This window comes from Penicillium concentricum (assembly GCF_028827145.1).
Source record: "Penicillium concentricum strain IBT 3081 chromosome Unknown utg000002l_segment0_segment0, whole genome shotgun sequence".
In the NCBI taxonomy this organism is placed as follows: domain Eukaryota; kingdom Fungi; phylum Ascomycota; class Eurotiomycetes; order Eurotiales; family Aspergillaceae; genus Penicillium; species Penicillium concentricum.
Window position 1 is genome coordinate 2,827,166 of NW_026622755.1, and position 14,869 is coordinate 2,842,034.

General features: G+C 48.1%; 7 protein-coding genes across 7 annotated transcripts; 2 read left to right on the top strand and 5 right to left on the bottom strand.

The window, feature by feature from the left end:
• Positions 1–172: 172 nt before the first annotated feature.
• Positions 173–847, top strand: N7517_004662 (WSC domain-containing protein; the record flags this gene model as incomplete). The annotated part of the gene is made up of 2 exons (XM_056722392.1): positions 173–464; positions 534–847. The coding sequence occupies 2 exons, from the start codon at positions 173–175 to the stop codon at positions 845–847; spliced, it is 606 nt and encodes a 201-aa protein (XP_056578642.1).
• Positions 848–1,252: 405 nt separating this feature from the next.
• N7517_004663 (uncharacterized protein) lies at positions 1,253–3,463 on the bottom strand (the record flags this gene model as incomplete). The annotated part of the gene is made up of 2 exons (XM_056722393.1): positions 1,253–2,907; positions 2,968–3,463. The coding sequence occupies 2 exons, from the start codon at positions 3,461–3,463 to the stop codon at positions 1,253–1,255; spliced, it is 2,151 nt and encodes a 716-aa protein (XP_056578643.1).
• Positions 3,464–4,907: 1,444 nt separating this feature from the next.
• On the top strand, positions 4,908–5,510 carry N7517_004664 (uncharacterized protein; the record flags this gene model as incomplete). Its single annotated transcript, XM_056722394.1, has 3 exons — positions 4,908–5,042; positions 5,111–5,337; positions 5,399–5,510. The coding sequence occupies 3 exons, from the start codon at positions 4,908–4,910 to the stop codon at positions 5,508–5,510; spliced, it is 474 nt and encodes a 157-aa protein (XP_056578644.1).
• A 276-nt stretch (positions 5,511–5,786) lies between these two features.
• On the bottom strand, positions 5,787–7,038 carry N7517_004665 (WD40 repeat domain-containing protein; the record flags this gene model as incomplete). The annotated part of the gene is made up of 2 exons (XM_056722395.1): positions 5,787–5,909; positions 5,962–7,038. 2 exons carry the CDS (start codon positions 7,036–7,038, stop codon positions 5,787–5,789), a joined length of 1,200 nt encoding a protein of 399 aa, XP_056578645.1.
• Positions 7,039–7,284: 246 nt separating this feature from the next.
• On the bottom strand, positions 7,285–7,617 carry N7517_004666 (uncharacterized protein; the record flags this gene model as incomplete). Its single annotated transcript, XM_056722396.1, has 1 exon — positions 7,285–7,617. The coding sequence occupies one exon, from the start codon at positions 7,615–7,617 to the stop codon at positions 7,285–7,287; it is 333 nt and encodes a 110-aa protein (XP_056578646.1).
• Positions 7,618–8,827: 1,210 nt separating this feature from the next.
• Positions 8,828–11,708, bottom strand: N7517_004667 (telomere repeat binding factor family protein; the record flags this gene model as incomplete). Its single annotated transcript, XM_056722397.1, has 4 exons — positions 8,828–8,873; positions 8,932–9,966; positions 10,027–11,416; positions 11,615–11,708. 4 exons carry the CDS (start codon positions 11,706–11,708, stop codon positions 8,828–8,830), a joined length of 2,565 nt encoding a protein of 854 aa, XP_056578647.1.
• A 944-nt stretch (positions 11,709–12,652) lies between these two features.
• N7517_004668 (TMEM165/GDT1 family protein) lies at positions 12,653–14,393 on the bottom strand (the record flags this gene model as incomplete). Its single annotated transcript, XM_056722398.1, has 3 exons — positions 12,653–12,720; positions 12,779–13,718; positions 13,785–14,393. The coding sequence occupies 3 exons, from the start codon at positions 14,391–14,393 to the stop codon at positions 12,653–12,655; spliced, it is 1,617 nt and encodes a 538-aa protein (XP_056578648.1).
• Positions 14,394–14,869: the final 476 nt, after the last annotated feature.

Genomic DNA, 14,869 nt, shown 5'->3' on the forward strand with positions numbered 1-14,869 from the left:
ACGGTCGCCTTAAAGAAGCTTGATGGGGCCCTATTTTCCCTTCCCTATCACCTCCGTTTGTCAAACATCTTCCGCTCTTTCGCATATTTTCCTTGACTTCTCAACTCCCCTCTCTTTTATCAACCAAATTTTCACTCTTTAATTCGTTGACCGAATACATCCCACACCAATCATGCATACCAACTACATTTTCTCGGCTCTTGCCCTAGCTCTTCCCGTCTACTCGGCTAGCTCTACCGCCAATATGGGCTGCTACTCCGAAATCGAATCATTCAAGAGCCAGGGTCCATACACCTTCCAGTCAGTAGGAAATTGCGAGATGCAATGCGCAAAGAACGATTTCAAGGTCGTTGCTCTGAGCGCTGGCAACATGTGCTACTGCGGCAATAAAGTCCCCTCGGACTCCGCTAAGATCGCCGACGATAAGTGCGATATGCTCTGCGCTGGATGGCCTGAGGATAACTGTGAGTTACCCACAATATTATATCCACCACAGTAACAAGATCATCACTGACAACATATTTCTTATCTAGGTGGCGGCAGGGACACCTTCAGCGTGTTTCAGGCGGCCGAGAATGTCAAAGCCTCTGGTTCCGAAAACGGCACCACTGTTACTGAACCCACTGCTGCCACCGCAGCTGGCGGAATCATCGTCGCACCCTCGAAGGTTTCCTCATCAACCAGTATCGCGACCGCTGCATCCAAGAGCGCCAACGCTTTCTCCAAGTCTGCCTCTGGCGCTGTCGCAACTTCCTCCCCTACGCCCACGGATAACGCTGCCGGAACAGTCCGCGCCGGGTCATCGCTGCTCGGGGCTGTCGTTGTGGGTATGGGCTTGCTTCTGTGAAGTTCCTTGCCTTCATGTCTTGTGATTGAAGGTGCATATATACTATCGTTTTGATTCCGTGTACTCTACATTGCATGTACAGTTATACCCCTCGCTGGCTCGTCAACAGGGCGTGCATTATATCAGGGATAATATCCTGTTTATGTTTCTTGTGCTGGATCCGCTGGTCGGATCTAGGATGCATTTACTGCCTGTCTTGGGATAGGTATTCCTACACTCGTTTTTTATTTTTGGGTTTTCGTGAACAGGCTAGATTAGCATTCGCTATTTACTACCGGACGGACTTCGATATCCTTCTCGGACAATTTAAATTTGTGCCAATGGCATTTTTAAAGAAAGTAACCCTGAAGATACATCCATAGGGGCGGTTAACAGTACTTCAGCATCTATACATTCGCTGACTGGCTAGAGACTCATACCACAACCTGCTATGCCAGAGCAGAAGCTTTTACCTTTCCCTCTTGTCTGGGCAGGCATGGCGTCACTCACGCATGCACCTTGCGCAAGGCCGACGCCTTGTGTTCCGCTGATACAATTCCCTACCACGCCCGCGGTAATATTCACACAAGCTGGGTTGCAGGGATATATTTCACGAAGAATTTCTGGATCGCGCGCGTAGGGACCGGAGGAAGCCTTTCTTAATGGGTCTTCGCCGCCGCATTTGCTGCCACTGCGCTTGTGTGACCGCCGCTGCGCTTTCGCCCAGCATGATTCAAGCTGGGTGGCCTTGGTCTGCATTGCCTTTGGATCGGCCTGAGCCAGGATGCGAACTGCATTATGGGACGAAATATGCGGCCCTTGACTTTTACCCCCGTCTGCGGTATTATCGGCACTATCGTGAAGGAGGGCAGCGTTGGTCTTGGCCTGCAGGGTGGACGGCGATATTAACCTGCCAAGTCCTTGGTTGTTGGACTCCCGCAATGCCTCGCAATACCAGCAAATGCATTCGCTGTATATCTTGCCGCCGGTGAGCTTTTGGTATTGTTTTGAGGTCCATGCAAAGGCGTCATTGAGCTTTATCTCGTCGATTTTGTCGTCATGGTCGATGAATACGCCGTCTGTCTGCGCAATAGAGAAGGCGTAATAGCGAGCGGGAGAAAGCTGGTGCGTGTGCCAAATCAGGTCGATATCGAGAGTCGGGACAACAGCATGGCCTTTATTCTTCGTCATTATCTGGAAGAACACGCCATACTTGCTGATGAAGTGATCCATGGTGGATTTTAAGTGTGACGAACGTATCCAACCGATATTGTCCATCTTATCCACAAACGTTCCTTGGCGTATAACCGCCCCGATCAAGTCGATGGCGAAGGGGGATGAGTTATCCCAATACCTGGAAAGCATATTGCGAAGTGATATCCTCTCTGGCATACTCGAATTCCCAGAAGTCAGTATTGTCTTGTTCACGCGACGCAATAATGCTCGGCTCTTCAAGAATCCCTCGAGGTGGTCGCGGATAGTTTCAATGCTAGTGCTTTCATTTTCGGTGAGATCAGTAAGCTGCAGGAGCTCGCTTCTGATGCCTTCCTTGATAAGCCGGTTTGGGAAGCACACGTTATCGCCATTTTCATCGTCGGCGGGAGTGCCATTCTGCGCCAAAAACGTGCCCGGCATAGGCAAATCATCTTTCAATAACCTCTGCACATCACTGCGGAACTTTTGGACGCGAAGAGAATCATGTGTGATATTGAATTTGCAGGCTGGGCATGACACCCGCAATGATTTGTCCGCGTATCCAATGCAATGTGCAAAAGCGACGTCTGGGTCGCATCCAATTGATCCTTCCGTCCAGGGAGCAAGAACTTCCTGCTTACAACGGAAACAAAGCAGAGATTTGTTGGGGCTTTCATGAATATTTTCCCAGGAATGACCAGTTCTTGTCTCGAAGTTTATTTTCGCTTCACTGCCCGGGTCGAAAACAAGCGTCCCATTGTCGATGGATTGGTTTATGACATCCCATGGCAGCCCAGTGGCCCAGACGCTCATTCTAGATTGACGCAAGCAATCCTCAAGAAAGGCACGTGGGTTAAGCATATATGCATGCCAGACCATGATAACATCTAAGGGGCAAGTTAGAAATATAAAATAATACCACAGCTCCAAGGGTCGGAATAACTAACCAAGTGGTGGCAACATATTAACAGACCAGGCTATTTTCGCTTCAGATGAACTATTCAGCGTTGAGATGCGACTGGTATTGAGACTCGGTAGGCAGGTTTGCCACCAAACAGTAAATCGGTCCACAGCTCTGGCTACATAAACAGCCCATCTCTTTTCCTGAATGCGAGCAGCTGCCTGCACTTGCTTGCGGGGGTCTGAAAAGTTCCTGGCCTCAATATCGCGGACCCCGAAAAGTTTGTCCTTTCCTCTAATCAAGTTGCGAAGTTTGGCGGTCGCAGACAAAAGCTTGAGGTGGGTGATACATTCCTCAATGTCCACCGTTTCCTCTGACCTGGGAGACACATTGCGGGACAGTCTGTGGGATACGTTTGGTTGTTGGTAGCTCGGTGGCTCATCGATGGGTTCGGTTATAGTTGAATATGGTGGAGGGTTAGATACTGCCTCGGCACTTGCCTCAGCATTCTTGCTACTGTAGGCAACATCTGGGTTCCCCATTTTCAAAAAATTGATGGTATGTAGAAAGAAAAGAGAGCACAAGACGCAAAAAAAAAGGTGAAATGTCAAAATTGAAATACCTGGGGAAAGATCATCGCTTTCTGCCGCGTGCGCATAAACATAGCCACTCCAAGTGGGGGCTATAATATAGTAAAAGAGATGATGCAATGCCAAGAGGCTAGTTCTTACTTGACAGGCAGAGCCCATAAGATTCAATAACTCGATCTAGGAAATCTTCATGTTCTTCTATCTTCCGTAAACTCACTGGCTAGTCCAAATCTTTTATTAGCTTCGGGGGGAATATTATTGTAAAATATTGAAGGATACACATTAATTTCATCATCAGACAATGCTGTCAAAAACATCCTCAGAAGAAAGCCTAGGGCCCGTTCAGCCAGGTGGTAGTGACACCGAGCCTCTTTTGCAGATCCAAGTAGGTACATCCTTCTATCGGGCGAGGAAGACCTAATCAGAAATCTACAACTAGATAGAATACCAAGCAAAATCTTGAAAGTCGTCGGAAAATCGCTGGAATTATGACGCCCAAATGTGTGTTAGGCTATTCACTTTAAATGGCTTTTATTTATATTGGCTAACATTCAATTCTGCACCTGCATAGATTTGCTATATTATCCTCCCTTGTGCTTGTGCTGAATATACGTGTTTTTGTATGTCGACTTGCTAAGGATGTATGTGAATTCTGCGCCTGGGTCGATTTATATCGTAGAAGCTCTATAGTTGAAGAAAGGTTTAGGCGATGATTACGTTCGAGTGTAATAAATTCGATACATAAATAGATTTTCACAGAAAATACTATCGTATTGCAGAATAATTTAGATTCTATTCCTGGAAAATCTGGTTGCTATTTTACTAGGCCCCAACGTTAGCACGAAATCCGGGGCATACTTGGAGGCTGTGGGATTATGGTTCTCACCAATCATTGTGGGGCAAACGTCATTACGCCCTGCGGCTCTTTGGCTCTTAGACAGGTAGATTTAACTAAGTCTAGATAGATCATCATCGATGAGGGGGGGCGATGGGGCCAAAACATCCCGTCCCTGGGGTGCGTGCAGCATTTCCGAAAATGGAAGACTGAAAGTAGTCTTCCATCTCTTACTCGGACCTCCTGCAATTGCTTAATTGGCAAAGAGAACAAAGCCACTTCAACCTTGCCATTCCTCCAGTCATCGATCTCATGCTATAATGAAGTTCACTAGAGATGTTGGCTTCTCGATGAACTTATCCACGAGACCCGCAAGGCTGCGCCCAGCGATGATTTTCACTACGGCAAGATGCACTGCCATTTGGCAAATTATAGGCAACACTCTCTAGCTACCTTCAAATAGACTGACTTCCTCCCGATTATAGTATGATCGATATCTATCTCTTCTTCAATATCTTGGATTGCATCTCATTTTGTGACCTTCCTCATTCAACCACCATCATGACCAACGCATCAGCCTCTGAAACTAGCAAGACTAGGCTAGGCCTACGTGTCTTTGCTATAATTTTGGCCATCGTTACAATGTCAATCTTTGGAGCCTCATGGCGCAACCGGGCTTGGGTATACTATATTGTTGTTCGTGGACCCTGACATTCAGATGGCAGTAATGCTTCTTGAGGTTACATTCTAACAAAAAACTACAGGCCGGCATCCCAGGAATTTGGTCTTTGATCAATGTGGTCCTAATCGCCTTCAAGCGGCCTGCCCACCCTGGCGCCCATATTGCCCTGGATCTCATCTTCACGGCTGACCTTTGGTTTTTCGGATTTTTCGGCCTTTTAGGCGAGTCCATGTCGTATGAAAAGGGATACTCAAGGGTCTCGCTGCGGGCCATGCTTATCGCTGCTTTATCACTCATGATTTTTAATGGGTAAGGGTTCTACTACACAAAGGCTCAATACATGACCATATGCTAACATACCCCATCCTAGTTTGCTCCATTTCGTTCACTTTGTCCTAGGTTGCTGCGATGTACACTGGAGACGCCATGCTTTATCAGTCGATCACAATCCCCGGAAGGGAGATATTGAAGACTCCGTCTAGATTTGACATCTTCGAGGCACTTCAGAAAGGATCGGAAACGGGAAGGTTGTGGAATATTTTATGAGCGTATATTGTATTCATCTGGATTACGCTGTTACGAGTATTTAAACATATCGTTGGAATTGAACTCTAATCAAACACTTGAAATTACTTTTGCGTCTTGTCTCACTTGGACTTGTCAACTATAATAGCCTTAGTCCGTGATGTTGAGCTTGTTTAATTGGACGCTGTATAGTTGCTACTTCCTTACAGCGAAGCCGACTTCGCTAGTGACATTTAATCGTTCAGATCAACATGTCCCTTTGGGCCTTCGATCTCATCACCTAGCTCGTTTACCAAAACCCGCTTCCCCAACCGGTCAGATGGTACATCGTCAAGTGATGCGCCGAAATCGAGAACCTTCACGAATCAGTAAATTGTAAACGACATATCAGTCCTGGCGCACACTAACCTCGATATAGCTCACGGATTCACGTTGAACTGCTGCAACGCAACGCTGGCCATCAAACTTGACTTGCCAGACACCGCTGAGGCCGGTGAAAAGATTCATTTCCAAAGCACCAGTCCGTATGTCCCACATCTTCACGTCCTGGTCGGAACCAGAGACTACCTTTTGATCATCGTGCTGGAAGGATGTGATCGCTCCAGTATGACCGCCGAACATGCTCTGACAATGGCCATTCTCAGGGTTCCACACTCTAACAGTAGCGTCCGCAGACGCCGACACGAGCCAGTCGTCTTTCAAATCAAGTATCCCCACCAACGACGAGTGGCCTTCGAGGTTATATAACAGTTCACCTGTGTCAATAGACCAGATCTTGACCATGTGGTCCATTGACCCGCTGATGCAGCGGTTTCTCTTATGGTCCAAAGCTACGCTATAAACCTTGTATGTATGGCCTTCTAGCTTATGTAGTGATTCTCCGGTAGATATTTTCCAAACTCGCACGGTACAGTCGTAGCTACCACTGACCAGTGTGTCCCCGTAGGCTGTGAGTGCCCGCACAGAGTGTTGGTGGCCAGTCAATACACGGACAAGATATGGACATTCCTCGTCGGTTGGAGGAGTAGGAGGGAGATACTTTGAGTCGCCGAATTGAGGAAGTTTCCATACCCGCATGGTCGAATCACGGGCGCCCGAAATGATTAGAGGTTGTTCTGGCATCATCACTGGCGTACCGTCTGGATGCTGGTCAATTTGAACTGGGAGCAATATTTGTATGCTCCGTACTGTGGATGTGTGACCTCGGAACACCTGGGTGCACTCGGCTCCCGCAATGTCCCATACTCGCAGGGTGCCATCCGTCGACCCAGATACTAGAGTATTGCCGTGGAATTCAAGTCCCCATACACCACCTGTGTGGCCTTCCAATTTTGCGCGAAGTGCCCCAGTCTTGATATCGTACACATTGATTTTGGGGATGTCGCTAGCGGCTATAACCTTGTCGGCATCAAATTGCAAACACGTTATAACATGTCGATCATGTGCTCGGAAGGCAAGATGCTTCGGTTTTGTATTCTTCCACATCTGGTTTTTTCTTTAACGAGAGCACAGTGAGTGCCTTCGCTATTTAAAGTGTTCACAGTGTAGAACTTGTGTGTAGAATGAGAAATATAAAGAGAAAAAGAAGGAGGGGTAAAAATACGAATGACTCAGGATACGTAGCCAATAACAGTGCATGTCCAAAGTAGAACTTCTATATATAACGACACCAAGAAAGATACAGACCTGATATGCGATATCTAACTGACCAAAATGATTCTAAATGTTACTCTACTTTTTCCTATCGTTGCGCTCTTGTTGCACCTGTCGCCTGTCAGCACTGTTACACTCCACACATTCGCTCAATCGTCGCGGGAAGCTTTCAGGATGCTCCGGACATTGGACCACATGGCCTAAACGAAGGCATCGCAGAGTCCGCGCATGAGTAGGTGGCTTGTGAGGACAGTTATGCTTTCTCTTTCTCTTGGTCTTGACCTTGATCGTGGCCTCGGCCTCGGCCTCAGGCTTGTTCTCGGCCTTCTTTGCGACCTCGTTCTCGTTCAGATTCTGGCTTCTTTTCTTACCTCTACCCTTGCCCTTGTTTTTTCCCTTGGCGTTGCCCATTTTGAGGGCTGAAAACTGGTATCGAAGTAAACAATTTCCTTGAAAGTCTGATTTGATACAAGTAACCGGTCCTTGGTGCCTTGGAATCGGTCTGGGGAGCTAATTACTCAAGAAATATATCTGTTTTTATACTATAGGTCTTTTTTTTTCCGCTATGTACCGTGTAGGAGTTATCCGTTGATCTCACATATTGTCAAAGTATTCTGTATGGTATCTTTATTTCTTTGTTTGTGATGCACCCCGAAACTCGTAGAATGAATACCGTTCTTTGATGCTGTATCATGATGGAAACTATCAGCGTCGTATGTCAAAGGCGCGAACAAAGGACTTTATGGGACCTTGCAAAGCCGAGGCAGGCAATATGATATGATCTCTATTAGCTTCGTGTTTATTCCTCATACATCCCATACAAAGCGATTGACCCCTTGTATCTTGGCCTTGATCTTGGCTCATTCCAGCCTTTCATTCCAGGCTCTACTTGATGTCTCACTATTCCAGTGCAAAACAAATCATGTGGCTCCTTTCTCTCCTTTTGTTTTCTTTATGGATGATCATTCTCTGAGCGAAACAAATGACCATTGGAAGAACCTTGGAGAAGTTTTATATAACGTGTTAAAAACGATGGACTGACAAGAGCTAGTAAGTTCGAATAGTCCGCGAATTCTTGCTTTGATTTCTTGACCTTTTTTTCAATTAGAGTGTACTCGGTGTGGCAACTAAATCAATGGTAATATAACATGGTGGTGATTCTCATTCTAGTGACATTTCCTTCGCCCCATACCTATCCCCGGCATAAACTCCGTCTTTATGATTTATTCTGGGGAAATAGAAAAGAAGTGAAGCTGAGCTTTATGACTGAGTTATGAGATCAGGCACAGCCATGCTAACTACGGGTGTAGTAATTTCAATGGCTGCATCAACAGGTATTAAGATATGCTCGTCATGTGTAAAATAAACAATTCATTAATCGTGACAGCGAAAAGTGAGAAAAGGTAACTCGAAAGAATTATCCAACCATCAATGCTTCTTCGTAGAAGAGCCCTGTGCAAGGCCAAAAAAATCATACACACTCGAAAACAAAAAAAAAGCAGAAACATAGAGATGAACGTCAACGCGCCATCTCATGTGCTCCTTGGGTATCTTTGGGTATCTCGACGAACGCTAAGAAACGCAAGAGCAAACTGCGACTGTAGATCATGAATGCATCAAATTAACCTGGTGCTTTATCCAAGTTCGGCGGAAGTGGGCGGCCCTCTCTGTAAAACACGTCAGAATTGCTCGCTACACTAAGGACGAAAAGGGATCATATCTTACCTGAGGTACTTCCTCTTCAGATTGCGAGCACGATCTTTACAATTGACCTGGGAACGTCGTTCAAGCATAGGACCACCCTCAGATGCAGGACAAGCGTTGTCTTGCTTCTTGATTGCGGCATAGGCAGTGCCAAAAATTTCCATGAGGTGAAGCAGACGTTCATCTTCTTCCTCTGTCCACCTGTAGCTGGCCTTTGGAGCTGCCCGGTTGATCATAGCAGCTTGGGAATTGGAGGCTGCCCAGCGACTCTGGGAACTAGAGGGCGGTCCATACTGTTCAACGGCAGTCTCTTCATCGGTGACGTCCTCACTATCAGCTCTTTGGGCCCGTTGGGAAAGTTGTGCCGAGTTAGACCGGGGGTGGAATGATCTGTTGATATCCGCTTGCAATTGTGCTGAGGTAGAGCCCCCATTGTCCTGGGGGCGCTGTCGCTTCGCGGCAGGCTTTTCCGCCCGACGCATAGGGTCGACTTCCTGATTGTTCTGCTCGAATTCAATGTCTGATCCGTCACTTGAGTCATCATCCAGGTCATCAATATTCCGGCTTCGCTTCCCCAGCACCGTCTGCCCTGCACTTTGGCTATCAAATTGACTTATCGGCGACACAACTCCAGCGTTATTCTGTTTATCGAGGAATCGCCGAGCGACCGGAACTGATCGCTGTGTGTTTTCATCTCCGGGCGAATCAAAGAACCGAGGAGTAGGATTGTGGCTGACCCGACTGATTCTAGCCGAGTTGGGTGGGCTGGTCGATGTGATAACATCAGTTTCTGGGCCGTTGCCGAGGTCCAGCTCTTCGTCATTGTTGACATATGTAGAGTCATCGCCGATGTCTGTGTATCTCAGCTCGGGGGATTGTTGAATTTCGAGAGGCTCAACTGTGCGACCAGCAGGAGGGCCAGGGTTAATCGCTTGCGCCACAATACTTGTGTTCGTAGAAATGTTTACGGCTTGCGATTCGACCGAGACAGGTTGTTGGTGACTAGTAGCCTGGCGCCTCATGAGTGCCGCGAATGAGGCCGGGTCTCGGTAGTTGCTGTAGATGAAAGTTAGTAGCCACAAAAAAAAAGTGACGGAAACTCTAGAGAGAGCATACCTTTTGGACTTACGTCGACCCGGATCTTTTGCTGCCACCTGTGCGACTTGGGCGGAGACACTTCGTTCAGGGACGTTTTGAGAAGTGCTGCGTGGCCGAGAAGCGTTGTGTGCAGGTATTTTGTCCGTCTGAGGTGCCTGGTATGCCTGGGACGCGTTCTCTGCATCTGGTGCCATGTCCACCCCCGGTGCGATGTTTATCAATCGTTCTTTCTGAGGAGACTCAGTCCGTTGCGGCAAGGCTCCCCGACGACCGCTTTCACCACTTCGAGGCACCGTCGATACTTGGCGCCGACTAGGAGTTCCAACCGGGACAGAAGTAAGGCGACGAGATGCGGGTGAGATATGCACCTTTTCTGCCTTTTCTGACAAGCGTCTGATGTCATCCTTGATTTCTCTGTCACGGGCATAGATCCAACGTGCAAGGTCCCGTTCAAACGACCGCCATCTGTATGCCTTCTTCAAACCATCAATGTCAACGGAATCCCACTCAGAAAGTTCCTCGTGAAGCTCATTGAATCTATCGCTAACAGCGATGAGAAACTTCTCAGGGAGATGTTCGGGAAGATGGCCATCATCGTCCTGTAAGACACCCGGCAAGTTGAATCCTCGGAAGGAAGCGGGGATACTCTGGGGGTCATCTTCACTAGACACAAGGTCCATAACAAAAACCTGTCTCAAAATGGAGAGTGGGTCGAAGTCCTGCTCATGCTGACGCCTTTCTAACTCCATGATGAAGAACTGTGTGCGGATACCCAATGCAAGATTGAAGGTGGCCTCGGTGGTATTACTCGCCCCGATTTTCCTTGACATAGAACTGTCCGCAAGGTGATTCATGACACATGCGGGGAACTGGGCATCCAGCTGTTGGATGACCTCAGACTGTGACTCTGTACCCATGCTGGGGAGAAACATGTTGAGGGTCAACAGAGCGCAGTTTGTCATGTAGATATCTGTGGTTGACACGTCCAGTTGTGCGGACGAAAGCAAGCGACGAGCCTGAGAGATGTCCAAGAATGATTTACCATCACGAGAAAGAGGAGAGTCTTCCAACTCATCTGTCAGCCCTTCCACAGATCGTCTCAAGCGTTTCCGGTTCGGGTGATTAGAATCGACGAGCTTCTTGGACTCAGCTGCAAGGCTGTCCGGGTTCAGATCTGGTCGAACCAAGAGACTCATCACAAGGGTCGCCTGTTGTTGGACGAATGGCAGATGAGTTGCGATTTTTTCGGCGACTTGAGAACCAACGGGCTCCACATCGTTGTGACCCAGGGTGGTACCAGACACATTGGTATGACCTTCATGGTTTTCGGGCGACTCTGGTATCACATGTCTGGGTACGATGAACCCAGGAGAAGGAGTGGAAGGTTCCTCAGCCAGCCCGGTCAGCCCTGAACAAAGTCAGAATATACTCAATTGTGAAACTGAAATGAAAAGGCAGCAGATCAAGAGTGAGGCAAAGTGACAACAAAATGAAGTAAATATCAAGCGGCACAAGACTAAACATAGATGCATAGTCGACGGACCCACTGTGCGACTGCGACACGAAGTTGCTGGGACTACATCAAAACTTATGGAAAATCACATACAATTCTGTTCCAATGATGCCTTGTTTGGCATAAACCCTGCATTTGCTTCCCGGCTCTGACTTCGAGTCATGCGTGATCCCGTGATGCGTGCCATGGAAGGCGGTGGGGGGTCGAGCCTCCACGCGTTGTTGTGATGTCTTCGCTTTTCGAAGTTTTGTTGAAATTGAAGAAAATGAAGAAATTCAGATGAAAAAAAGATCTTTCTGGTCGCCTCTTGACGAGATGGGTGAATTCAATGGAGATTTGAGGAGGTTCAGGGGATGAGAGACGACGTGTCAGGGTTTTCGGGGCTGCGTTTTCGGAAAAACAGGAACATCAATAACGCGCGATCAGCTAAGCTGCCTTGGGTAAATTTAATACCTTAATTCTGCCTAAAGTATAAGGCCCCAGACCCTAACCTCCAGACCCTAAACCCGAACCTCTAAGCTCTATTTTGGTCCACATAAGAGCGACCAATAGCGTGTTAGTGATCACATGGTCGAGGCTATGCGACCTTCCAAACCTTCCTTGTTTGAATTAGAGAAGACGAATTTAAGATTCTTAACTACTTGGAATAAATTATTCGAAGTTTTACATTGCTGGATAAAACGAACAGTTAGTTACTACATGTAAAATTGGATTTCCACTGGACAAATTATTATTACAAGAATAGTCGTCCGCTGATGCTATATATTTTTGGTAGTCTTCACGGATATTGTCTTTAGACGTATCTTCTAAGTACTTTCACACCTCTCAGTTTTATAGCTAGACGGCAGAAACAATGCGGAAAGAAGCTTGAAATCTGCACTTTTAAATTATAATCTTTGATCTGCTACCCAGTACGATTTCGAGGTCGAAGCGAGCTTTGGACTTGGCATTAGAGGAATAAAAGGTAACATTGGGAAACTGGCCATTGCGTGGGCCAGACACGTAATTATATCATTAAGACAGTCCTAGGTATGTCACAAGATGCATTCATTCGACTTTTAAACAAATCAACCGCCAAAAACTGTAACGATAGGTTTCCATGGACACATACAACCGCGGAGATGCAGTGCTTTAAAAGATGGCTTCAATGAAATAGATGACGCCAAACACAAGGAACGCCACAGCGCCGCCCAGAGTCACTATAGAAGTCAAGATTAGCATGTATCCTAGATAAGAAAGCAAGCAGAAGATACATACCAACACGCATGCTAACCCGGCCAGCGATGGCCCGTCCACCGATCACGGCGGCTGCGGTGCAGATTCCGTGACCAGCACTGGCGCCAATGGTCACCCACCAATAGTCCTGACCAGCTGCCATGGCGATAGTGGCAATTTGGCTGCGGTCACCCCATTCACCGAGGAAGGTCATGACAAAGGTCTGAACCCAGGCGGGGCTGAGAAGCAGGGAGAACAGGTTGCTTAACCCAGAAACGGCATTGTTGAACCGTTTTCGGGGCTGGGGGGAAGATCCACGGGACGAGGACGAGGACAAGCTCTCCGGAGGAGAGGGCAGGCGGTTTCCGGAGCCGCGGGTTTTGGGACGGCCAGCGCGACCTGCTTCGAGGTTGTGAGGAGTAACCGAGGAGCGACGGCGGTTCATGCGCAGCTGCTCGTGCTCCTTCTCTTCGAGCTCCGCCTCGACCTCTCGCATCTCTTCACCCACACCCTCATCTGGAGACATTTCACGACCTTCCTTGAGCATCTTCACACCAAATACCAAGAACAGAATGGCAGCCATAAATTTGGTGAAGGTTTTAGGGATAAGGCTAGGAACTGCATGGCCCAGGACGGCTGAAAGAACAGTCATACCAATCAAGGCGCTAAATGCGGCACTGAACACCACCAAGCGGTCGTGTCTCATGGCCATCAGGGCAGCCACAAGGAAAGTCTTGTCGCCGATTTCAGAGACGAGGATCATGGTGAACGAGAATATAAGGGAGTGCATTGGGCTGCCAGCATCGGGGATACCAGAGTCGTGGTCGTGGCTCAACGAGGACGAGGACGAACTCGAGTACGAACTCGAAGACGATCCCGAGGCGACCGAGTCGTGCCCAAGGCCCAGAGGATCCTCCTTAACCACGGCCGGGGGCTTGGGGTATGGGATATCGTGTGGCTTTTCAGGCAATCCGGATGGCTTCTAGATGCACGTTAATTCGAATTGTTTAAGGACCTCGGGCTAAAGTGAATGTATAAGAAGTCTTACCTCGAGCATACCAAGGCTTCCCGAACCCTCCGCAGACCGGATTGCACTCCCGGTTGTTGCGTCCTCGCTATCAGAGACCAACTTCTTCGTCTCGCTATGCGGCAGCGGAGGTGCCTCCTTTGGGCCCCCGGGCACTTTCTCCGCGACCAATTGATTCCCCTGTCCTTTCTCAGACACACCACCCTCTGTTCCGCGTGTCCCCTCTCTCGGCCCCGCCCGATATGGATCATCCATAACGCCGCCGTTTGAATGCGGGATCACCTTCCCTTCTTCGGTGCTCAGGTGCTCCGAGGAGGAGAGTTTGATGTCATATTTGGTGGAAACCGGATCGTTATCATCGCTTCCCTTGGCAACTTTGGAGTCCCGGTCTGCGTTGGTTTCCACCCACGGACCAGCGTGCGGTTTGCCATCCTTGCCATCCACGGGGACGTCCGGCGCCCCTTTAGCGACATTGGATGCGACGACATCCGAGTCTACGAGACGAGCGTTGTTGCCAACAGTCTCACGCGAGACCCGAGCATCTATGTTGTCATTGTATGTTGTGTCGGCGAGTGCGGCCGAAATGGCGGGAAGAAGGAAGAGAAGGAAGGACGACTGGTTGATCTTCATGATGAACAGCGGGTTTCCCGCAGAAAGAGTGAATGAGAGTTGGAATTAGCTTGTTGAATGTATAGTCGATGATCTTTCACGACAAGGAGCAAAAGAGGTGGAACTCTTATCGAAGGCGGGAGAATTCTTGATGCCACGACACTAGGTCGCGTGAGAGGGTCTGATCGACGCCCGACAAATTTAAACAACGGAGATAGACCTTGGAATGAATGTGTAAGAAAGAAATAGAGATATTAAGAAAAAGTATATCAGACAAATGACAGAAGAATCTAAAGCAAAGAAAGAGTGCCTTGAATTTCCAAAGGGGGTTCGCACGTGACCGCATGCGGCCCCCTGTAAATAGAAATCGGCTCGATCTGGATTCTCCCCCTGGACGCATCTGGCAAATAAGAATTTGGCAATTTGCAGTCATAGATGTTTGAATGGAGAGTAGCTAGTCTGCTATTTTCTAAATTATGCAGTATAACTCATGTTTT